At 36.4% G+C, this 27,246-nt stretch overlaps 1 protein-coding gene across 2 annotated transcripts in view; it reads left to right on the top strand.

Moving 5' to 3' along the window:
- Nucleotides 1–27,246, top strand: part of LOC150096200 (WD repeat-containing protein 3-like) — a 301,884-nt gene that overhangs the window by 207,230 nt on the left and 67,408 nt on the right. For both annotated transcript variants that reach the window (XM_090408833.1, XM_090408834.1), the window contains exon 19: nucleotides 15,607–15,741. In XM_090408833.1, coding sequence (XP_090264959.1) covers nucleotides 15,607–15,741 — 135 coding nt within the window. The remainder of the gene's footprint in view (nucleotides 1–15,606; nucleotides 15,742–27,246) is intronic.

Here is a 27,246-nt window from a genome sequence, read left to right as displayed (position 1 = left end):
TCACACTTGGATAAAGGATTAAACTAAATTTATTATACTCTAACCAAGTGGAAAATAAACTTTCAACATCTGTATGTAAGTTTTGTCGATCTGGAAAAGGCATATGACAAGGTGCCCAGAGGGAAGCTATTCAATATGCTACAGTTATATAGTGTCAATGGGGCATTATATCAAGCAATACTTAGTCTTTATTTGAATTGTAAGTCAGCAGTTAGAATTGATGGAAGTACAGGAAGATGGTTTAATGTTAAATCTGGTGTGAGACAAGGATGTACATTATCCCCTCTGTTATTCATCATCTATATGGACCACATTTTGAAGGAAAGTGGTATTAAACATGATATCATAATTGGAGATGTTAATCTCAGGTCTTTGCTTTATGTGGACGATGTTATACCTCTAAATAAATCCGCTACAAGTCTGCAAGATTCTCTGATTAAATTGAATAACTGTTGTAATAGATATGGAATGAAGATCAGCAATAAAAAGAAACGATGAAAATAGGGAGAATCATTGAAAATGTCAACTGTGTTGTGAATGGAGAACCTGTGGAACAAGTAAATCATTTCAGCTACTTAGGCATGATTTTTATTGGAGATGGTAAATTAAATATAGAAATAGATAACAGAATCAACAAAGCTGGTATGGTATGAACTCAGTTGAATAAATTCATATGGAATAAGAGAAATTAGTCGGATTACTAAATTAACTGTATAGAAGATAGTATTCAAGCCAATTTTAACTTATGGATCTGAGAGCTGGGTCAGAAGTAAAACACTTGACCGAAGACTAGAGACCGCAGATATGAGAGTCCTGAGAAAGATTAGAGGCGTGAACAAATGGCATCAATGGCAATATCATATTAAAAACAAGGATATTAGGAAAGAACTTGATATTGTCAGCATCCAGGAATGCGTTAGCAGAGCTAATCTCAGGTGGTATGGTCACTTAAATAGAATGGGAGAGGAAAGATTAGCAAAACAATTGTTCTCTGCCAGGTTGACAGGAAAAAGATCCAGGGGAAGACCAAGATATAGGTGGATTGATATTGTAGAAAGTGCCTTATACGATAGAAATGTAAGATCTGATATTGTTGGAGTCTTGACAAGTAACAGACTGATTTGGAGGAAAATTGTAGATAGGAAGTTAGTAATGATGTAAATTTTTCATGTAGTACTATCATATCCTGTGCACCCCTTGAGGGTACATTGCAGGAATTTGATGATGATGGTGATTTTACATAATTTACAATGTTAATTACGTGACTTAAAACCAGGTTTAGTTTCTCAGCTAGTGTTTTGGCAATAAGTTCTTTATGTAAGAAGCTATTGGTAACTATAATATTAGGATTTGTTTTCTTTGCAAATGCAGCAAAACCATTCTCTGAATCTATCTTGGATTTTGTGCAGTCAGTGCAATGCTGACATAAGATTGCCATGAAATTGTGTTTTGGTTAAAATAAAAAAAAATTAGTTAAAAGAATCAAAAATTTCTTTATCTGTGGTTCTGGCTACAAAGGTCTCTACCAAAGAGAAACTGATTAACTATTTCACTCTTATTTAACAAACAAATAAATCCAATAAATCAGTACAAATTTACATCTGTAGATTCATCAGTTTGTAAAGAAAACTTAAATTGTTTTTTACCACAATTAACAACATTTTTTGAAATATCAATAATTCTTCTCGTGATAGTATCATCAAACATTGGAATTTTAGCAATTTCCTTTACTGAATCTTGTCCAATCATTCTTCCAACAATAATTTTACTAGCAGGTAAAATTAAAATTTCAGCTATTATATGTGATTTACACTCTTTTGCAATTAATTCAGCAATTTTGTATGATGCAAGCTGAACTTTATCAGATACCTTAACAATGCTTTAAAAACTTTTTTGTTGTGTAGTTTGTATTTCTAACAATTGTTTGAAACGATGTCTGTCTTTGAATGCAAGATTTGAATGAAGTGTATTGAAGTGGTGTTTTAATTTGCTGGGAACCATTGTACTGTTCAGCTTCATTTCTCCACAAACACAAAATAATGGGAAAGGAAACTCTTTTTTCACTCATTCAAGTGAAAGTCCAAGCAACTTTCATGTAATATCGTGTGGTACTTTTATGCTTCTGTAAATGGATACATTCCACAGCATTGCTTGTGGTAGCTAAGTTATCATCACTCTTCTTGTGATCATTGTGCTGTGAAGAGTTTTTGAATATTCATATCTAGTGCTTCCTTTCTGAATATATAAATAATGATTAAAATAAATTAATTATTTATAAATATTGGCATTATTAAAATAGTTACCACTGTTTTCTAACAAATCAATTAATAAAAAAGTCTTTAAACACTGCATGCAATAGCAGTAAACATGATAAGAAAGTAAGATTATGGTACTTTGAAACATATATGATGCACCTGACACTCAAGTGTTAGAAATGCTGTTTCATCAAGGATTATAATATTCAATATTGATTGTAGTTTAACATTATGCATTTACCAACGACATGTACTGAAGTTTTTATTCAGTAGCCAAAACACTTGCTCAAATTACTGCTATTGCAAACAATCAAGACACCAAGTTAGTTATTTTTGATTTTTATGGCACAACGACATCAAAGGTCATACTGCTCCAGGACACAGGTTACAGCTGTACATATAGTAAACAGTTAGTGGGAAAATGACAAATATCCATGCCCCTGGCAGGGTTCAAACCCACAGCCTCTTGGCTGGAGAGCAGATACGCTAACCACTTGGCCAACTAGGTCGGCAGATATTAAGTCATGAACACATCAGCAGTGTGAGGAGAAAATGATGCTAAGCCAGAGGAAATTACCTGTGCATGTATTGATGAAGAGTCACAACTGCTACCCTAGCCACCAGCTTCATAGAATCTGTCGAATCTGTCAATTGTCGAATTTTTTGGAAGGATGTGTGATCCCTATGGCATATTCAGCAGAGATATGAAAAATGCCAAAGGAAGGAAAAGTTTGCAATTTGCATAATTTCTACTTATGAGAAGAATTTATCAACAGAGGATTGCATATTTCTACTGAAGCACATTACTTCTAAAAAATAATGCTTCTATTTTTAATAAACACAAAAACGTATTCTGATTATAAGACCATTGGTTTCATACACATATGCAAGAACGCCAACTAGTTTCGCTAGCATACTGTCTAGCTTTGTGAAGACTAAAAAAGGTGAAAAAATAATGATAAATGCAAAAAAAAAACGAAAGAATACAGTAACCGTTTACAACGGTTAGGCAACCAAATTTGACAGCTCGCATGACAATGTATGCATGTAGCGAGATGCTTCGGTCATTATTGTGAATACACGTTACATAGTTTTTAGCATACTGTAGTTCCGCTATACTTAATGAATTAATCTGATTTTTCCATGTATCTTTCAGTACTGCTCCTTGATTTCTGTTCAAGTTATTTCCTGTTCGTAGTACCACTGCTGCTTCTTTGAATATTCGGCATCTGTAATCATCCTCTATATATGGCATTGAGCTGTTTTCCCAATCTATTGTGTGGTTACATATATGATGTAACCACACAATATTTATGAGAAAAAATATGAGAAGTGATGCACCAAACCTGAGGTATCCATTCTGTTGTGATTTACATCTCCAGCGTGTTCCTTCTGTCTAATTTCCAGGCTTCTTGAAGTTTAGCCTATGTTGGTGAGATCTTTCTGAGCAATAAATAAAAAATGTTATATTCAGGCAATGACAATCAAGGAAAAGAAGGAGTAGCCATAGTATTCAACACAAAATATGAGGCTAATCTTCTTGAATGGCAGTCAGTCTCAAGTAGAGTAATGTGGGCAAATATGAGAATGGGGAACTGGACAATGAGACTTATTTGTGCCTATGGTCCCACAGAAGGTTCTACTAAGGTAGAAGTGGAGGAATTTTTTGACGCTTTAGAAAAAGCAACTGACACAATGAAAAAGGAAAAGTTGGTCCTTGTTGGGGATCTAATTAGCAGAGTAGGAAATGATTGTGAGACATACAAAAACATCTTGGGAAAATTTGAAGAAAAGAGCAAAGCTAATAATAATGGCAAATATCTGTTGGATTTCTGCTCAGGACATCGACTGGTTATTATTAACACCATGTTCCAACATAAAAATGTGCACAAATTCACATGAAGAGAAGAGGCTAGGAATAAGAAAAGTCTCATTGACTATGTTATTGTTGATAGTGATGTTTTCTCCCTGGTGCAGGACACCAGAGTGTACAGAGGATTTGAAATTGGAAGTGATCACTATTTAGTCTTGAGCAGGATAAAATTGAATTTCATATTGAAAAGAATAACATGTAAGAAAGTTTTAAAGCGAATAAAAGTTGAGCAGCTCTCAGATGTGAACTGTAGACTAAAATACAGAAAGATTATTGAAAAGAAAATGAAAGAGTTTGAGAACAGGAATCAAACCTTGGAGATTTAGTGGCAAACTCTGAAGAAAACATTGATTGATTCTGCCAGAGAGGCATGTGGTGAGGTTGTGTGCAAGGATAAAAAAATCAGAACTCCCTGGTGGACACAGGAAGTTAAAGAGGCAGTGAAGGAAAAGAAGAAAGGATATCAAAAGTTCCTGGCAAATAAGTCAGCTTTTACTCTTACAGAATACAGAGACAAATGTAAGAAAGCTAAACAGTGTGTAAAACTAGCTAAACAAAAGTCATGGAAGGACTTTGGCAAGAATATAGAAAATAAATATCAAGAAGGTGGCAAAATATTCTGGAGGTTGTTGAAGAAGCTTAGGAGGAAAGAGAGCTGTAAAAGGAGTTAGAGATGATGAAGGTGACATGAAAACGGGAAAAAAAGATATCCTTGAAGTATGGAGTAATTACTTTGAAAAACTGCTAAATGAAACAAGCAGTGATGACAACACAGTGATAAAAAACACTGACCAGGCATGCAGTCAGGAATACATATCCATACTTGAAGTAGAAAAAGCAATCAAAGGCTTGAAATGTGGAAAGGCAGCAGTAGCGGATGATATTCGACCAGAAATGCTGAAGTATGGTGGTATAAAAGTCTTACAGTGGCTGCACTGCATAGTTCAGAAAGCCTGGACAGAGGGACGAATTCCCGATGATTGGAGTGGAGCTCTCATAGTACCCATATATAAAAAGGGAAATAAAACTGAATGTGAGAATTACAGAGGTATTTCCCTACTGAGTGTTCCTGGCAAGATCTATGCAAGTATACTTGAGAAACGGTTGAGAAGAATTGTGGAAGAAAAGCTTGGTGAAGAACAAGCTGGCCAAATAGAGGCTGTCAGGATCATATCTTCACTTTACGACAAATAGTCGAGAAAGCATGGGAATATAACAAAGATCTATATTTAAGTTTTGTCGATCTGGAAAAGGCATATGACAAGGTGCCAAGAGAGAAGCTATTCAATACGCTGCAGTTATATGGTGTCGATGGGGCATTATATCAAGCAATACTTAGTCTTTATTTGAGTTGTAAGTCAGCAGTTAGAATTGAAGGAAGTACAGGAAGATGGCTTAATGTTAAATCTGGTGTGAGACAAGGATGTACATTATCCCTCTGTTATTCATTATCTATATGGATCACATTATGAAAGAAAGTGGTATTAAACCTGATATCAAAATTGGAGATGTTAATGTCAACTCTTTGCTTTATGCGGATGATGTTATACTTCTAAATAAATCCGCTACAAGTCTGCAAGATTCTCTGACTAAATTGAATAGCTGTTGTAATAGGTATGGTATGAAGGTCAGCAATAAAAAGACAAAGACAATGAAAATAGGCAGAATCATTGAAAATGTCAACTGTGTTGTGAATGGAGAACCTGTGGAACAAGTAAAACATTTCAGTTACTTAGGCACGATTTTTACTGAAGATGGTAAATTAAATATAGAAATAGACAACGGAATCAGCAAAGCTGGTATGATGGGAAGTCAATTGAATAAATTCATATGGAATAAGAGAGAAATTAGTCAGAACACTATATTAGCTGTATACAAGACAGTGTTCAAACCAGTTTTAACTTATGGATCTGAGAGCTGGGTCAGAAGTAAAACACTTGACCAAAGACCGCAGATATGAGAGTCCTGAGAAAGATTAAAGGCGTGAACAGATGGCATCAATGGCAATATCATATTAAAAATGAGGATATTAGGAAAGAACTTGACTTTGTCAGCATCCAGGAATGCGTTAGCAGAGCTAATCTCAGGTGGTATGGTCACTTAAATAGAATGGGAGAGGAAAGATTAGCAAAACAAGTGTTCTCTGCTAGGTTGGCAGGAAAACGTCCCAGATGAAGACCAAGATATAGGTGGATTGATACGGTACAAAGTGCCTTAGATGATAGAAATATAAGATCTGATAATGTTGGAGTCTTGACAAGTAACAGACTGATTTGGAGGAAAATTGTAGATAGGAAGTTAGTAATGATGTAATTTTTTCATGTAGTACTTTCATATCCTGTACACCCCTTGAGGGTACATGGCAGGAATTTGATGATGATGATGAGAAAAGTCCACAAATGCATGGTATTCTATAAACATTTGCATATTTGAAAAATGGAACTCTGTCTTTAGGGGATCTTAAAAACTGTCTAATGGTTGCAGTCAGTTTAAACACAACTCTGATGTTGTTAGGCTTCAAAATTCTAGCTATTTTAGTGGAGACTGAACCAACATAGGGGATGACTACGGATGAAACGTACTGAGTAGCTATTCTTTGTTGTTGGAGGTTATTTTTATAAAGCAATTTGTTGATTATGTTTAGAGGATAACCATTTTGAGATAGCGATTTCGATATTTGAGAACTTCGTCTGTGACTATGTTTTGGGCTCTATTTCGTAACATATGGATGATGCTGTATATTTGTGTATGATGATGATTGGAAGTAAAATGCAGATACCGTCCAGTATCTGTTGGTTTTCTATATATAGTAAGTGTAATATTATCATTCTCTTGTCTTTTGACCAATATATCTAAAAAAGGTAGTTGTTGAGATTGTTTTCCAATTCTAAAGTAAATTTGATTTTGTTGTGAAACAAGTTGATAATCAACAAATTGCTTTATAAAAATAACCTTCAACAACAAAGGATAGCTACTCAGTACATTTCATCTGTAGTCATCCCCTATGTTGGTTCAGTCTCCACTAAAATAGCTAGAATTTTGAAGCCTTACAACATCAGAGTTGTGTTTAAACCGACTGCAACCATTAGACAGTTTTTAAGATCCCCTAAAGACAGCGTTCCATTTTTCAAATATGCAGGTGTTTATAGAATATCATGCGCACTTGCAATGTGCCAGTTATTGAAATTGTTTTGTCAAATTGAAATGCAAAGTTAAAAAATTGTGGACTTTCCTACATAGGCCAAACTTCAAGAAGCCTGGAAATTAGACAGAAGGAACACGTTGAAGATGTAAATCACAACAGAATGGATACCTCAGGTTTGGCGCATCACTTCTCAACTTCTAACCACACAATAGATTGGGAAAACAGCTCGATGCCATATATAGAGGATGATTACAGATGCTGAATATTCAAAGAAGCAGCAGTTGTCCTATGAACAGGAAATAACTTGAACAAAAATCAAGGAGCAGTATTGAAAGATACATGGAAAAATCAGATTAATTCATTAAGTATAGCGGAACTACAGTACGCTAAAAACTATGTAACGCGTATTCACAATAATGACTGAAGCATCTCGCTACATGCATACATTGTCACGCGAGCTGTCAAATTTGGTTGCCTAACCGTTGTAAATGGTTACTGTATTTTTTCGGGTTTTTTTTTTTTTTGCATTTATTATTTTTTTTTCACCTTTTTTTAGTCTTGACAAAGCTAGACAGTATGCTAGCGAAACTAATCGGCATTCTTGTGCATATGTGTATTAAACCGATGGTCTTATAATCAGAATAAGTTTTTTTGTTTATTACAGTATATAAAGACCAAATATGAATAGTCTAAATGGCTTCTATTTTTAATAAAAATTTTCGTGGCACACTGCATTCGATCTTATGGCATACTAGCTGAGAACCACTACTTGAAAGCATTGCGGTCTGTCCCTTTTACCAGTAGCTAGCAGCTTTTGTTTACTAGTTTTTGACATATTTGAACAGCATGACACAGTTACATGATCTGTTGTTTTTATTGATTTTTATAATGCATTTATAACACAGTGAACTATCTGGCATTCCATGATAAAATAGACATACTTTGTCAGTATTGCAAGTGTCATCAGCACTGAATTTTTGAATCAAGATCATGTAATTTTCATTCTTAAACTATATTTTGTCACTCAATTAGATAATTTAAACTGAAATATATTGATTTTTATTTGACCAGTGATTTATAAACATACATCCAGCCTCCTAAAAGGACATATCAGAAAATCAGACTCTTACATTTAGAATTCAAAGCACTTTATTGAAAAATTAAAAAGCATCCCAATCTCAAAGACAGATATTCTTACTAGTTTGGATGTGGTGTCTTTATTCACCAATGTCCTAGTAGAAGTTATCAGTATCCTAAACAATCTCTTTCCTGAAGATACCGCTCATCTTTTTTTTTCGGCATTGCCTCAAAACTAATTATTTTAAATGGAATGACACGATATATGAACAACTAAATGGCTTAGCTATGGGCAGTCCCCTCTCACCGCCCTGTGCAGATCTCTTCATGGAAAAGCTAGAAACATACATCCTTTCAAAATTAGACCCAAATAAATCCTTTACTATGGTGGAGGTATTAGATGATGTCTTCATAATTTGGAGGGACACAAAAACAGCTCTTTTGGTCTTTTTAACAAGAATTAATTCTTTCCATCAAAAAATACAGTTCACTCTGGAACTGGAAAAAGAAAATCAACTACCATTTCTGGATACCCTAATCAAGAAACTAGCAGATGGACAAATCAAACTAACAGTCTACTGCAAACCAACACACACACACACACACTGGACGCTACCTTCATTTCAAATTAATTCACCATTTTCCCAGAAGCTTAGCATAATATATATGATCAAAAATAGAGCCACCAACATCATCTCATCTAAGAAAAAGAACTCTATGATGAATGTACTTATATATCAGAGACATTAATAAACAATGGCTATCCAAGGAATTTAATCAACAGGATTCTTCATAGCAATCCTCCACAACAACAACAACCTACCATCACTCAATACAGATCTTCCATAGTTATTCCTTATGCAGGTACAGTGTTGAAAAAGACCTCAAACCTTCTTAGGCCTTTGGCAAATTGGCTTCTTAGGCAAATGTGCCTTACAAATAAATCTCATTAAATCTCATGAAGATTGCAGCCATAAAAATCATCCCTACCTTAGTTGGAATGAAACTAGACCTTTAGGTTATAGAGGGTCTTCTTTGTCTGCTTTCCTTGCTTATAAGATGCCTGAAGTAGCAAAAGCCACTTAAAACTTCCATTAAGCAAGGTGAAACTGAAGTTACTGAAGTCCTTCAGAGCAAGGTCTTCAATTTCTATCTCCTTTCATCCCTGTTTTGGATAATTTGGGCCTAATTTCTCTATTGCTAGTTAATTTTTTAACTCTCCTTTCTTCTGTTTAGGAATATAGTGTGCTTTGCAATTAATACCTTCTATTTTCTCTGCTAATGATGCAACTAATACCAGACATCCAACCTTCATCTGAAAGAGTTAGAAATGAAAGATATGGACCTTCATATTAATATTCTGTTAATTCATTGACTGCATGTGCCAAGATCCACAAGCATCTGTGACTAGAACATTATTATTAAGAGAGACTTCAGGAGAGTCAGGAACTCATCAATGAGGCCATATTATTTGTGCCAGCTGTTATACCTGTTCTTGAATTCATTCACGCTACTTGCGCACACAACATCCAACGGCACTCCATTCCAATCATGCACCACTTTATATGAGAAAAAATTTAGCCCTCGCCTCCTTCTTGACAGCTTTCATTCTCAACTTCTAAGGATGACCTGGTATCTTTTCCCCACTCTCTATAAAATGAAAAATTCCATCTACTGAAATTATTTATTTATTTATCATATTTCTTTTACACATGGTTAAAAGACAATAAGATAAAATACACATGAATATAGATAAGATACACATATATGATAATATGAATAAAAGAAAGTAAAACATCTACATTCAGGCAAATACAAATATGAAATTTATGACAAGCATCAGACAGAAGACTAATCATATTTTAACATTTAGGTTTTTAACCCAGTTGATCGCCTCTGGGGGATAGGTCAAAGATATCCTTAAAGTCACTTGGATATACCGTCAGCTCACATTCCTGGGCTCCACAGGGACAGTGAGGATTTGGTATCTTACCCCCACTTTGAACTTACCTACTGAAATTCTATATAACCCTTTCAGAAGTTTGTATATCTCAGTCATAATACCCCTCTTTCTCTTGTCTGTTGTTGTCTGGCTTACAAATTCTCAATATTTCTTCAAAATCAGTATTCTACAATCCTGATATAATTTTTGACACTCTCTTTTGCACACTCTCTACAATCACCACTGAGACCAGGAGACCAGACTTGTGCATAATAGTCTAAGTGAGGTTTTATCAAGGCCTTGTAAAGAGGCAAAATGACTTCCTCTTTACATATCAAGGTTCATTTCAACATTGCAATTATTCTCTGAGTTGTATTTGCAATTTTTGCTATATGACTCTTGAACTTCAGCTTCCTGCCTACTAAAATTTCAGATCTATAGCTGCCCATAATTCTAGCCTATTCAAATTATTCTGCAAGTACTGCATATCAGCAGCACTTCTGATTACCTTATCTATCTTTGCATCATCACTAAATAGCTGTATGTCGCATCTCAAATCCTTGACAGTGTTATTAATGTACAGATCGAATAACAATGGACCAAGGGCCAATCCTTTGAGGCGCATCACTGGTTACCTTGAATCTTGCAGATCCCCCCCCCCATATGACTTTTTGATATCTGTCATTATGCCATCCTCTTATCCATGCTAATAGTGTATAATCCAATCCCATATTCTCCAGTTTATTCAACAGTCTTCCATGCTGTATTTCTATCAAAAGTCTTAGCAAAATCCAAAAGTGTCATGGTATATCCATTCCCCTTGTCTAACTCAGTGGTAACATTATTATTGAATGGGAGTAAGATGCTAAAACATGACCTTCCCTTAGTAAACCCATGCTGTTTGTTGCAAAGTAGAGAATCTCTGTCAACCCATTTCTAAATGCAAGCCCTATCCAACTTTTCCAAAATATTCACCACCACTCCTGAGACACTGTTTGGTTGATGGTTCGATACATCAGTCTTTGCACCACCCTTGTGTAATGGGATTACCAAAGGTTTTTTTTATCCTCCTGTGGAATCTTCCCTGTTCTGGGACTCAAATTATATAGTCATATCAAAGGAATAGCCAGTTCAGCTGAACACTTTTAATATCCGTGCTGATATCCCATCAGTTCCTGTTGCAGAGTTCTTATTCAGTTTGTGCAACAGCTTTAGTACTTCCTCCTCATACACATAAGTTTCCTCGTGAAGAGGTAGTGGCAAGTTCCATGTTGCATATACCAGGTTGATAGCTTTTAGCAAAATGGCTACTCATTAGTTGAACAATCACTTCTGCATCAGTTATCTGCATTCAGTAGAGTTATTCTTTCAAATTCATTCTTTCTTCTGCTTGCAGCATAACAGTAGAATTCTTTTGGGTTATCCTTAACTTGCAGAGCCAGTTTCTTTTTGTACTTAGACTTAGCTTTCCATACAACACTTGTGACTCTTGTGGCCTGCTGGTTATAATTATCATAACTGACATAATCTTTTTCTTACGAATCTCTTGCTTAATTAGATTACACATCCATTTCACTCCTACTCTATTTATTCTTCGAATTCTAGGGACATATTTTGATATTGCATCATTCAAGTATTTTTTAAGCACTTAGCACTTCCCATGCACTGTCGATATCTTTTTCCATCCAACAGCTGATATCATGTTACAGAACCAGTCATACTCCTCAGGTGGTCATAATTTCCTGCTTTGTAGTTCAGCATGTAACCTTTTCTGAATGGAACATTCATAAACTTAGCCACTTCCCAAATGAGTACTACATGATCACTGTCACCAAATGGAAGTAGAATGCAGGAGAGGGACTGAAAAGTTCTGATAAGCACCTGAAACAAAGATGACTGGTTTGTGTGACAAGGGAAAGACTTTTTTCTCAGAGGATTGCAAATGATGCAGCAGCATTGTAACAAGCTATAACACTTAGTGAGAAATATGTAAAATAATGTGTAAGTTACATGGTTCTACTTCAGTTCCTTCATGGTGATTATCACAATTTTTCAACACACCCTCATAGTTACGTCTTTAACTGAAACACCCTCTGACACTGTAATTAGATCTAACACTCTTTGACCATGAATTCCTTCTGTTACATGCTGCTAGAGGAAGTTGTCTTGCAACAGCTCAATAAATTAAGCTTCATTCTTTTCATGCAATTTCACAGCTACCTAATCAATGTTTGGATAATTAAAGTCTCCCATTATGATTACTCTTTTCGCACCCATCATATTTATTCGATGATGCATTTCTTTGTCACTAGCAACTGATCCACCAGGTCTATAACAACACCCTACTATGTATTTAATCTTGTTAGATTCCACCTCACACCAGATAGCATCAAACTCACTACCACATGAAAAACTGTTACTAGTATTACAATCATAGGTCTCAACACTAACTGGATCTGTCATCTGATATCATTAGCATCATGTCCCCTCCTCTCTTATCCTGTCAATCCTTCCTAAAAATACTGTACCCTTTGCACTCAATACCAGTTAGCATATCTACTTCTGATAGCCAGGTCTCACTAATGCTGACAATATGCGTTCCCAATATATTAACCAAGGCAACAAACTCTACTCATTTGTTTCTAATACTCCTAGCATTCGTGTACAGACATTATAAGTTACCTGCATGCTCTTTTGTATATTCTTGTCTGTGGTCTACATGACACAGTTCAACAATGTGCAGATCTCTGCTCTTATCTAGTTCGTTACTTATGCAGACATCTTTACACATGCTTGATAGGTCTGAACTGGACGAATGCAGAATTGCTCTCTCTTCGTAATCATTTCCATAATAATAACAATTCCCATCATTAACACAGTTTACTTAACATTGTCACTATTATACGCAGATTCTCAAGATTCCTCCCTTCAGAATTCAGTTTCCCTGACTCTTTGTGTTAAGTCTCATATCAGATCTTACCTGGAACACTTAGTAGAGAAATTCCTCTGGAATTTTCACATTCAGTTTTATTCTCTTTTGTTATAGACTATGAGAGCTCTACTCCAATCATTGGGAATTCGACCTTCTGACCAGACCCTGTGAGTTATGCAGTGTAGCCACTGCAAATCTTTTATACTTTCATATTTGAGCATTTCTAGCTGAATATCATCTACTCCAGCTGCCTTTCATCATTTCAAGTTTTTGACAGCTTTTTCTATCTCAGGTATTGATATGTACTCCTCTTTGCATTCCTCTTGAAAGTTTTCTAGTACGGTTCTGTCACTGCTTGGTTCATTTAACAGTCTTTCAAAGTAATTACTCCAGACATGTAGGATATCTTCATTATCTTCAATTTTTATGTCTGAAATCACCTTTATCATCTTTGATAATATGAATTTTACAGTACTCTTTCCTCCATTTCTAACTCCTTCAATCGCCTCAGAACATTTTGCCTGATATTTATTTTCTATATTCTTACCAAGTCTTCCCATGACTTTTGTTTAACTACTTTTACACATAGGGTAGCTCTTTTCCATTTTTCTCTATATTCTCATAGGGCATCTGCCATCTTATTTGCTAGGAACTTTTGGTATGCATTCTTCTTTTTCAGGACTGCTGTTTCCACCATGGTGTTCTTATTTTTCTATCCTTGCAGACAACTTCACCACATACCTCCCTAGCTGAATCAGTCAATGTCTTCTTCGGAATTTGCCATTGACACTCCAAGGTTTGGTTTTTGTTTTCAATTTGTTTCATATTTTCTTCAATAATGTTTATATAGTCAAGTCTACAATTTTACTTGTAAGACCTGCTCAACTTTAATTATTTTTAAAGCTTTCTTACATACTGTTCTTTTCAATGTGATATCCATTTTTATCCTGCTTAGTGCTAAATAATGGTCACTTCCAATTTCAAATCCTCTGTACGCTCTTGTATCCCAAATGAGTATGATGGTGATATCACTATCAACATTAATGTACTCAGTGAGGCTTTTCTTACTTCTTGTGTCATCTCTCCATGTGACGTTGTGTACATCTTTATATTGAAATATGGTGTTAGTAATGAGTAGTCTGTGTCCTGAGCAGAAATCCAATAAATGCTTACTATTGTTATTAGCTTTGCCATTTTCTCCAAATTTTCCCAAAATGTTTCTATATGGGGGGGGGGGGGGTCTGATAAACACCTTGAACAAAAATGATATTAAAGCAACTGATATAACCACAAGGGTCATCTGATATAACCATCAAACTGATGGTTATATCAGTTGCTTTAATATCATTTTTGTTCTTGGTGTTTATCAGAACTTTCCAGCCCCCCCCTCCCATAATATTCCTGGTGGGATTCATTTCCTACTGTACTGTTCAGATCTCCAACAAGGACTACTTTATCCATTTTCTTTATGTCAGCTTTCTGTTCTAATGACTCAAAAAATTCCCCCATTTCTTCCATAGAAGAACCTTCTGTGGGACCATAGGCACAAATAAGTTTCATTGTCTATGTCCCCATTTTGAAGTTTGCCCACATAACTTTGCTTGAAACTGTTTCAATCAAGAAGTTTGGTGTTAAATGCTATCACTACCCCTTCCTTTCCTTGATCATTATTGCCTGAAAATAGCATCCTATACTTATTATAGTCCGTGGATTAGCCTAGTGGTTGTGCGCTTCACAACCATATGCCTGGGGAAGGAGTGTCCTAGGTTCGATTTTCATCAGAGATGTGAGGAGCTGAAGGATCTTTCTCAGCCATAGCCAAGTTAGCCAGTCTTAGGCATAGACAGTAGGGATTTTTCCCCAGTTTATCCTGGGTTTTTTCATCCTGCAAAGCAGGCACACTGGCCTATAGAACTCAACACTATGGAACGTAGGGCTGACCACCTTATCCTCTGAATGGTTTGAGGTCTGTTGATTAATAAACCCTTGACACTGCAAGTTAAGAAAGGAAGATGAGATACTTATTATTATGTAATATCTCACCTGATTTTGTCTTCTTTGTCTCAGTAATGCCAATTACATCTACATGGTACTTTTCTGGTTCTTCTGCAAGTTTGATTTCCTTTTCATTAATACTCCTTATGTTGATGGTTCCTATCTTCAGTTCTTCTGATGTGTTTATTCTTCTAGATTTCTTCTAGATGTTGAGCACAGCAGTTTAGGTGTTGTCCTGTGGGAGATAGTATACCTGTTGTACTCATTTCACCCTCAGAGTAAGAATTTATAAAACAGTGATAATGTATGTATGTCTTCCCCCCCCCCAACCTGCACAAAAGATAAATATTTTATGTGTTTTTTTTTTTTTTTTTAAATAATATTTAGGGTCACCATGCAGAGGTATGGGCAATGGCTGTCAGTTCTGATGGGCGATATATAGTAACAGCATCTCATGATAAGTCCCTTCGTCTCTGGTTAAAAACAGAAGAATTAGTTATCCTACAAGAAGAGCAAGAAATGGTAAAATTGTCTAATAATGCATTTCAATTAGTGCATTATAACCATAATTTCCTATTTAGAAAGAGCCAAATTGAAATTATTATATAAATTATTATAGTGCAAATCATCTTGTCACTTGCTGATAATAAGACTTGCAGTTTGTTGACTTTGTCACATTTTATATTTTGTAAATCATGATTACCTCAAGGGGTGCTTAAGGGTCAAAGCTGTATAACTGAGAGGAGACCTCCACATAGCCTTTAAAGGAATGCGGAGAACCGACCAGGGCTTCTGACCTAATGTCCAATCCTCACCTTCTCGTGGTGCACCCTGTTGGATATCTACTTGGATACTGAATGAACAAGGATGGGCTAGCAATTTGGGATTTAGCCAACCAAATTGTATTCTTATTGGTTAAACCAAAATAAAAAAAATGATGGTACAACATGACAAAATTTCATGCCGGCTGGGGCGTCGTCCGGTTAAACAAGGCCCCCGATGTTTTCGCCAGGGAACCAGGGTGAACAGCGAAAAGTCAGCTACTGGAACAAATCTGAAAACAAACCCCAACTCAACATCACCAGAGTTAAAGATCGGTACTCTCAACATAAGAAGCCTGAATGGCAAAGAAATGGAGCTGGCTCAGGAGTTAGATAAGTACCAGATCGACATAATAGGGGTGACTGAAATAAAAAAGACCAAAACTGGTGAGATCTTTCTGAGCAATAAATAAAAAATGTTATATTCAGGCAATGAAAATCAAGGAAAAGAAGGAGTAGCAATAGTATTCAACACAAAATACGAGGCTAATCTTCTTGAATGGCAGTCCGTCTCAAGTAGAGTAATGTAGGCAAATATGAGAATTGGGAACTGCACAATGAGACTTATTTGTGCCTATGGTCCCACAGAAGATTCTACTAAGGTAGAAGTGGAGGAATTTTTTGAAGCTCTAGAGAAAGCTACTCACACAATGAAAAAAGAAAAATTGGTCCTTGTTGGGGATTTAAATAGCAGAGTAGGAAGTGATTGTCAGACATACAAAAATGTTTTGGGAAAATTTGGAGAAAAGAGCAAAGCTAATAATAATGACAAATATCTGTTGGATTTCTGCTCAGGACATGGACTGGTTATTACTAACACCATGTTCCAACATAAAAATGTGCACAAATTCACATGAAGAGAAGAGGCTAGGAATAAGAAAAGTCTCATTGACTATGTTATTGTTGATAGTGATGTTTTCTCCCTGGTGCAGGACACCAGAGTGTACAGAGGATTTGAAATTGGAAGTGATCACTATTTAGTCTTGAGCAGGATAAAATTGAATTTCATATTGAAAAGAATAACATTTTTAAAGTTTTAAAGTGAATAAAAGTTGAGCAGCTCTCAGATGTGAACTGTAGACTAAAATACACAAAGATTATTGAAGAAAAAATGAAAGAGTTTGAGAACAGGAATCAAACCTTGGAGATTCAGTGGCAAAATCTGAAGAAAACATTGATTGATTCTGCCAGAGAGGCATGTGGTGAGGTTGTCTGCAAGGAAAAAAAAAATCAGAACTCCCTGGTGGACACAGGAAGTTAAAGAGGCAGTGAAGGAAAAGAAGAAAGCATATCAAAAGTTCCTGTCAAATAAGTCAGCTTTTGCTCTTAGAGAATATAGAGACAAATGCAAGAATGCTAAACACTCTGTAAAACTAGCTAAACAAAAGTCATGGGAGGACTTTGGCAAGAATATAGAAAATAAATATCAAGAAGGTGGCAAAATATTCTGGATGTTGTTGAAGAAGCTTAGGAATGGAGGAAAGAGTGCTGTAAAAGGAGTTACAGATGATAAAGGTGACATGAAAACAGGAGAAAAAGATATCCTTGAAGTATGGAGTAATTACTTTGAAAAACTGCTAAATGAAACAAGCAGTGATGACAGCACAGTGGTAAAAAACATTGCCCAGGCATGCAGTCAGGAATACCTATACATACTTGAAGTAGAAAAAGCCATCAAAGGCTTAAAATGTAGAAAGGCAGCAGGAGTAGATGATATTTGACCAGAAATGCTGAAGTATGGTGGTATAAGAGTCTTACAGTGGCTGCACTGCATAGTTCAGAAAGCCTGGACAGAGGGACGAATTCCTGATGATTGGAGTAGAGCTCTCGTAGTACCCATATATAAAAAGGAAAATAAAACTGAATGTGAGAATTACAGAGATATTTCCCTACTGAGTGTTCCTGGCAAGATCTATGCAAGTATACTTTAGAAACAGTTGAGAAGAATTGTGGAAGAAAAGCTTGGTGAAGAACAAGCTGGATTCAGGCCAAATAGAGGCTGTAAGGATCAGATCTTCACTTTACCACAAATAGTCGAGAAAGCATGGGAATATATCAAAGACCTGTATTTAAGTTTTGTCGATTTGGAAAAGGCATATGACAAGGTGCCAAGAGAGAAGCTATTCAATACGCTGCAGTTATATGGTGTCAATGGGGCATTATATCAAGCAATACTTAGTCTTTATTTGAGTTGTAAGTCAGCAGTTAGAATTGAAGGAAGTACAGGAAGATGGTTTAATGTTAAATCTGGTGTGAGACAAGGAGTAGTTTTGCTGAGAGACCCAGAGGAAGACCAAGATATAGGTGGATTGATACGGTACAAAGTGCCTTAGACACAATAGAAATATAAGATCTGATAATGTTGGAGTCTTGACAAGTAATAGACTGAATTGGACGAAAATTGTAGATAGGATGTTGGCAATGATGTAATTTTTTTCATGTAGTACTATCATATCCTGTACACCCCTTGAGGGTACATAGCAGGAATTTGATGATGATAAATCTTGATTATTAAAAAAATGCTTTTTGAATTAAAAAAAAAACCTCACATATTATTTGATACAGTTACAGATATAATCCATCAAGACTGGTTACAGTCAACCTTTATCATGCTTCCTAAAAAGCAACTGCCAAAACCTCAATAACTATAGAATGATCAGTGTAATGAGGCATATCATCATCATCATCAATTTCCTGCCATGTACCATCCAGGGGTGTACAGGATATGATAGTACTACATGAAAAATTTACATCATTACTAACTTCCTATGTACAATTTTCCTCCAAATCAGTCTGTTACTTGTCAAGACTCCAACATTATCAGATCTTATTTTTCTATCGTCTAAGGCACTTTGTACTATATCAATCCACCTATATCTTGATCTTCCTCTGAGTTGTTTTTCTGCCAACCTGGGAGAGAACACTTGTTTTGCTAATCTTTCTTTGCCCATTCTGTTTAAGTGACCATACCACCTAAGATTAACTCTGCAAATGCATTCCTGGATGCTGACAATGTCTAGTTCTTTCCTAATAACCTCGTTTTTAATATGATATTGCCATTGATGCCATCTGTTCACACCTCTAATCTTTCTCAGGACTCTCATATCTGTGGTCTCTAGTCTTTGGTCAAGTGATTTACTTCTGACACAGCTCTCAGATCCATAAGTTACAATTAAATACAGGTAATTTAGTGTTCCGAATAATATCTCTCTTATTCCATATGAATTTATTCAATTGACTTCCTACCATATTAGCTTTGTTGAATCTGTTGTCTATTTCTATATTTAATTTACCATCTTCACTGAAAATTGTGCCTAAGTAGCTGAAATGTTTTACTTGTTCCACAGGTTCTCCATTCACGACACAGTTGACATATCTATTACAACAGTTATTCAATTTAGTCAGAGAATCTTGCAGACTTATAGTGGATTTATTTAGAAGTATAACATCATCTGCATAAAGCAAAGCTCTGACATTAACATCTCCAATTTTGATATCATGTTTAATACCACTTTCCTTCATAATGTGATCCATATAGATAATGAATAACAGAGGGGATGATGTACATTCTTGTCTCACACCAGATTTAATATTAAACCATCTTCCTGTACTTCCTTCAGTTCTAATTGCTGACTTACAACTCAAATAAAGACTAAGTATTGTTCGATATAATGCCCCATGGACACCATATAACTGTAGCATATTGAATAGCTTCTCTCTTGGCACCTTGTCATATGCCTTTTCCAAATTGACAAAACTTAAATACAGATCTTTGTTATATTCCCATGATTTCTCCACTATTTGTCGTAAAGTTAAGATCTGATCCTTACAGCCTCTATTTGACCTGAATCCAGCTTGTTCTTCACCAAGCTTTTCTTCCACAATTCTTCTCAACCATTTCTCAAGTATACTTGCATGTATCTTACCAGGAACACTCAGTAGGGATATACCTCTGTAATTCTCACATTCAGTTTTATTTTTCTTTTTTATATGGGTACTATGAGAGCTCCACTCCAATCATCGGGAATTTGTCCTTCTGTCCAGGCCTTCTGAACTATGCAGTGCAGCCACTGTAAGACTCTTATACCACTATACGTCAGTATTTCTGGTCGAATATCATCTACTCCTGCTGCCTTTCCACATTTCATTCTGAAAATAATTCAAAAAAGAATATACAGTAAATGTGAAGATACCATCAGTGATGCTAAATTCGGTTTTAGAAGCGGTTTGGAAAAAGAGAGGCTCTTTTCTGTTCTCAAATCTTATTCCAAAAATGTAGTGACCCAAACAAGGAAGTATTTATATGCTTCATTGACTTCGAGAAAGCATGTGACAAATGTGACAAAGTCAAGCATGCTAAAATTATTGAATTAATAAAAAGAATTGGATTAGATTGTAAAGACATTAGGATCATTGAAAATTTATATTCAAACCAAAAGGCATCTGTTAATGATTATTACAGACTCCATTAACATCAAAAGAGGAGTAAGGCAAAGATGCATGCTGTCGCTTCTCCTTTTTAACATATACTCAGAAGACATATTTCAAAAACATTTAAGAGCAAGAGGGGAAGGAATTAATGTAAAAGGTGAAATCATCACTAACATCCAATATGCTGATGACACAACTCTCCTAGCCGACAATATTCAGGATCTTCAAAATCTTCTTGAACTGGTGAAAGAAGAGTGAAAATAATGGGATTAAGAATAAATATCACCAAAACTAAATTCGTGGTCATAAACAAGAAACCAATTCTTAATTCAGTGCTTTCTTTAAACAGGAAACAAATTGAAAGAGTGACAAAATTTAAACATCTCAGATTCTGGTAAATGAAGAATGCAACCCAGAAATGGAAATAAAAGTTAGAATTGAAATGGTAAGAAAAAATTCGATGAAATCAACATTGTGTAACCACAATTTAAATTTAGAGCTTGGAGTATGTATGGTTAAATGCTATGTATGGCCTTTACTGCTATACAGGGCAGAAACTTGGACAACATCAATAAAAAAAAAACTTGAAGTCTTTGAGGTGTGGTTATACAGATGATAACCTCATTACTTTTTTTTTTTTTTTTTTTTTTTTTTTTTTTTTTTTTCATCTATAATCTGATGGCAAATCACTTGAAACCATTACTACACTGGCTTGCTATATATGTTGAAGGTATACCCCACTAGGTATATCTGACTTAACTTTTGCCCAGAGAGAACAAGGACGTCATCTTTAAAAAACAACTTGAAGAAAAATGGCACTACATACGTGCAAGACTCCTGAAGTCAAATCTATGCTCTACAGAGCCTTGCATGTCCACTTCACTAACATCCATGGCATCAGCCCCCAACCTTAATAATGTCTACTGTCATCTTTAGTCTACTAAACCCAACCTACTTTTTTTGACAGAAACTCAAATTTAATTTCCCCCTGACCCTGGCACTATTCATCTCAACCTCTTGCTCTTTAACTCATTTCGACCCAAGGGTGGTGTCTGCCCATATTTCGCTCTGCCTTGCCAGAGAGCACCCAACCTAGAATTGCCCAACTTTGACTGTCTCTGGTTGAAAATCTCTCTTCCCCACTCAGTTAAATTCATTTGCTGTCTCTATCACTCCCCTAATGCCACTAACCACGCTGAGTCCTTAATTTTCTTTCCTTAAAAATTGATTTTCTCCAGTCCCACTTCCCTAACAGTGAAATTATCCTTCTAGGAGATTTTAATGTCCACAATACTAACTGTCTTTCCTCCTCCAGTTGTACAGATCTAGCAGGCAGAGATACTGAAACATTTGCCATCATCAGTGACCTTACACAAATTGCTCACATGTCAACCAGAATACCACATAACCTGGACCACTCACCAAACACCCTAGATCTCTTTCTCACCAATCATCCTTCCAAATACACAGTGAATGTAGTGGGGCCCCTTGGTAATTCCGACCACAATCCTAGTGCTCACCTCCTCTCCTATGCAACAATTCTTACACAGCTACTCCCGTACAAGAGTAGTTTGGCATTATAACAAAGTGGGGCAGCTTCCATAACTTATCTGTTATCTGGACATATGCACTGAATGTATCACTAAAGTAATCCTTACTAACATGGAAACATACATTCCTCACACTACTCTTAACTGCCATCCCCTAACTAAGCTTTGGTTCCCCAAAAGATGTGCTAAGGCTGTACAAATAAAAAATCAAACATACCACAACTGGCTTACATCAAGAACTCCATACTGCTTTAGTGCTTATACTCAAAACCAAAATAACTGCAAGAAAAACTACCGATGCTTCCAAAACAGAGTTTGGAAGAGCAAAAAGCAGGAAACCTGCAGCCTGTCCAAATGGCAGCTGAGCCTTTTCTCTTGCCAAAGCAGTTGGTTATAACTTTTGCCTAACACTGTTCCCACCTCTATCATACTCAGATGGCTCTATTATTGCATCATCACCCACAGAAGAAGCCAATCTCCTGACTTCACACTTTGCCTCCAATGCACGCATAACTGACAATGGTAAATCCCCCACCCCACCCCCAACCATTCCATATGCTCAGTCTACAATGCTCCCATATCCTTTTGTCAGAAAGAGATCAGTAAAATATTGTCCTAATTAGACAAAAAAAAAGTCTTCTGGCCCTGATGGCATTCCTCCAATAGTCCTGAAGGGTTGTGCACCAGAATTCACTCCTATCATATGTTGCATGTATATGCTCTCTTACTCCAATGATATTTATCCCACAGCCTGAAAATTGGCCTATATTCAACCCATTTCCAAGAGAAGAACAACAAACTACTTCCCCATCTTACTCACCTCAGTTCTGTCTTAAGTTATGGAGAGAACCATCAATTCCCAGCTCCTACACTACCCTTGAAGGCACCATTATGGATTCCCTAACTGCCAATCAACAGGAGATCTATTCAAATATATCACCCATCTCTGGGCAAATGGCATAGAGAAGTTTGGTGAATCTCAAGTGGTTGCACTTGATATCTCCAAAGCTTTTGACCAGATCCGGCACAAAGGCTTACTAAGCAAACTCCCATCATTTGGTTTGTCTCGGGGTTTCTGCATTTGCATTGCCAGCTCTCTGTCTGGATGCAGACTGTGGTTGATGGTTCCACAAGGTTCTGTTCTCTCACCAACCCTCTGCCTTCTGTATATCAATGACCTACTTCAGTTGACCTCCAACCCAATACACAGTTTTACAGATGACCGCACATTGCACTCCTCCCTTTCATTTGATAAACCTTACTCTACAACTCACCTCAACTTACAGAACTTCAACTACCACTGTCCTCAATTCTAATCTCCAAGCCATCCTCCAGTGGGGGTTCAGATAACCTCGTCAATTTCAATGCTAGTAAAACTCAATTTTGTCTTATTTCTCACAAAAAAGAACCATTTTCACCCAGTATTATTTTTGATGACACTGAAATTTCCAGACAAGATGAGATTTCTCTTCTTGGAATCACCCTGACATCAAGCCTCTCCTGGCATAAGCACATTGCAACTATAGCATCCTCAGCTTCTAAAAAACTAAGATTTCTCTTTTGCTCAAGACATTACTTCACCTATGAACATCTGTTAATCTTATACAAATCACAAATCCTCCTGGCTATTGAATACTGCTCTCTCACATTTGGAGTGCACCTCCCTCAAAATGCTTGACTCAATACAGAGGTTGGCAATTAGATTGATTAATAACCCATCTCTTACTAACTCATTCCTCCCACTTTTGCACAGATGTTTGGTTTCTGCATTATGTCTATGGCAAATGTTCATCTGCCATGGACATATTTAGCATCAATAATTTCCCCACTCATTTCTAAGTCCATTAGAACACTTGCAGCTGCCACCCAACATCCCTTCATAGTACACCTTGAAACCCACAGAACAAGTTTATTTTCCTCTTCCTTTATCCCTGCTACTGCTGTATTGTGGAAGAGTCTTCCCCCTGATGTGTTTCTGAAGGAATACAATATACACACTCTTAAATCTGTAAACAAGTTTCTCCTTTCCCAATCCTCCACTCATACATAGTACTGACATACTATAGGTTGATTAACCAACCTCTCGTGTATGGGCTCAACATAAAAAAGGAAAAAAAAAAGAAAATGTACTGTTTATTTTTGATGGAGAGGACTCGAGTGTTTGAGCATGTTAAATGTGATTATAGATCAGAAGAACTATGCATGACCAGGGTGTCCACATTGCTTCTGAATGGGGAGAGTGATTAAGAGGTGTTGATATGGGAGATTGTGAAACATGGAATTTTTAAGTTAAGAAGGGACTTATGTGAAACTACTACTAGAGGTAAGTGATTATGAAAAGTTTAGGACACAATTTGAAGTAATACCATAGCATAAGAATCTGTAAGGGAAGAGTGTTGGGGTATCTGAAAGAAGAAATATCTGACTGTACCCAAGGTCAAGAGGATAAATCAGGTAGAAGTTAGATGGTTGGGTAGTATCATTAAGCAAGAGTCGTAAAAAAAAACATTATGGTGGGTATATATGGAGAAGGTGATCAGCATCTTCATCAGTAGTACAAGACCCAGGCAGAAAATTGACCAGCATGGCAAAGAAGAAGGGATTAGCTGAGCAGGCCAAAGGAAATCCCAGAGTTCGTTTGATATTTTGTTTTCTTGTTACCTAGATACCATCAGCAGAAGTGAAAGAAAGGATAGCTTTAATGAATGCTGACAGTAATTATTTATTTATTTATTCTTATGGCAAAAGGAATACAAAACAGCTACAGGTCAATGTCCAGAATGGATATATTGTTTTCTGTAGCCTCTAGGAATAGAGGCTTTGGCTGCAGTTTTGATTAGTTTAACAAATCTTGTATAGCAATTAGGGGTGGGTGGAATCACTCTAATGTTTGCTTGATTTGTTTCTCAAATGCATTCCAGTTGGACCTGCAAAGGTTCCATCTAGTGATTGGTGTTACGCTGATGACTGGGATTGATGTGCCTGTCTCTATTATTATGGGACAATGCTGACTATTAGGGAATCTGTTGAGGATGGTTCTGGTTTTTGGCAGAGGGTGGTCTTCAGAGTCTTTAGAGACTATGCACAGATCTGGGGTGTAGGCTCTGTTCAATCTGGGTATGTGGAGAGTGCCTTCCTGCTTGGCATCGTAAATCCAGTTCAATAGATTATTACCATCCAAGTTGTTAGTGGGATAGCCCCACATGGTGTTATGAGAGTTGATGAAGTCACTAACATAGATTGCTGGGTGAGGTAGTGGCCGGTCCATCTGATTAGGCCAGGATTGCGATGGTGGTTTGTAGACATTGTAGATGGTGGTATTTTGAGCTTTAATGCATATGGAGTATTCTGCATCAGGTACACATTGGGTTATGTCCTTGAGGCCAGGACAGATGTAGGTTGCCAGGCCATGCTTGGTATGGCATTTATAAGACACGAGGAATTAGGCTTAGGATCTTTAGTTTATTGAATGCTGTGTCAGGCACATGGGTTTCCTGGAGAGCCAGGACATCAGTTGCTTTGTCTTTGGCTTTGGATCTAGGTAGTCCTACGTTTAAGAAAATATCTTGTTTTGAGTGTTGTTTAGGAGACAAACTTATTTTTCGAAGCTTGCCCTCCACCAAACAAGCAACACGATCCTTGTTATTCTGGGAGACGATCAAGCCAGCATGGAGCTTTTTAAGTTTTGTATTTATCATACAGTAGTAAGGTGAAAGCATACAAAAGAGGTTACTAAATGACCACTTATGAGGGTTGGTACTTTAAGCAAGGATACTGCTCTAACAGATACAACAGGATGAATGATGTGAGAATAGAAGTTCATGAATTGGAAATACTTAGTTATATTTAAAAACTCTCATGGCTTACACTTGTAAAATATGTTTTGAATGTAGTTACCGGTCTGTCTCCTTGATGATGTCCATGTAACATTGAATGAAATATGCTGGAGTTTTTGAACAAAATTCTATATATATATATATATATTTTTTTTTTTTTTTTCATGTGTGAGCAGTGAAAGTTTTAAATATGTCTTAGTACACATGTTTCATTAAAACTGTTTAAAACTATTCAGTTGGAAGTACTTAGGATTGCAGAATATGAATGCAAATATAGCCATGGGATATCAGCTCACATATTACAGGAAAGTGTAAAGGAATTGGTTTGGCTGCTGACCAGGCTATAAGTTTCACCAGCTCTGAAAAAATCCCAAGGGCGTAGAAGGAGGGCGAAATAGTTCCATTGCATAAGGAAACTTCAGGCCTGTGTTAGCAGTGGACCGATCAATATTTTGGGAATGGTTGTGGTAATGGAATTGGAAAAGTTGGACAAAGACAGAATTCTGGAATAGGTGGATAAGAATCTCATACTCTGGGGGGTGCTTTGTGAAAGATAGGTTGTGCTTTAGTTATTTTTATAATAGAGTGAATGCTGATTTGGATAAAGGATTGACTGTGCAACGATACTGCCCGATTTTACAAAGGCATTTGTCTGGATACTACATGGAACTCTGCTACACAAATTGAAACAAATTAGGACAGATTTGAAGTTGGTGATATGGATATGACTGATGGACAGACACCATAGAATAGTATATGGAGGAGAGAGCAAAATCCAGGATAAAGTAAAGTGGGTGACTGGAAGTGTGCATTAAGGCTCTGCGCTTGTACTGCAACCATTTAATTTGTACGTAAATCATATTGAAAATTATTTGAAATGAAATATTCAGCCTTTTGCTGATGATTCAGAATAGTTAATCAAGGCGATGTAGAATGATTGCAGGACAAAGACAGAATTCCTGAATTCTGTCTTTGTCCTGCAATATTTTTTGTCTCCAATTGAATTAGCTGACTGTATGAGCAAAAGGGGGGGTTTTCTCACGATTCATCGCAGGAAAATTCATCAACCGAACTATTGATTGTGGAAAAAATTTGCTGAAAATGTTATTCACTAGAAAATTGAAATGATATTGCATTGATACCAGTATATGAAAAGTAAATGCAATGTAAGATAAATTTCACAAAATATAAATTTATGATGTATCAGGTCTGATCTCCTGTGTTTCTTGTGGATGAGGTGAGTGACCAAGATGGTGAGTGGTTTGTTAAATGCTCCCTATGAGGATAGATTGAGGGTTTGTGGATTGCAAAAGTTGGTTAATAAGCAAAACTGGAAGGGATATGATAGAAACATTTAAGTTACGTAAAGGCTTTTGTAGGATTGTTGCA

This window comes from Typopeltis vanoorti, chromosome 19 (assembly GCF_054136105.1).
Source record: "Typopeltis vanoorti isolate ZY-2024b chromosome 19, IOZ_Tvanoo_1.0, whole genome shotgun sequence".
In the NCBI taxonomy this organism is placed as follows: domain Eukaryota; kingdom Metazoa; phylum Arthropoda; class Arachnida; order Uropygi; family Thelyphonidae; genus Typopeltis; species Typopeltis vanoorti.
Note: the sequence above shows the minus strand (reverse complement) of the source record. Positions and strands in the feature narration are given on the sequence as shown.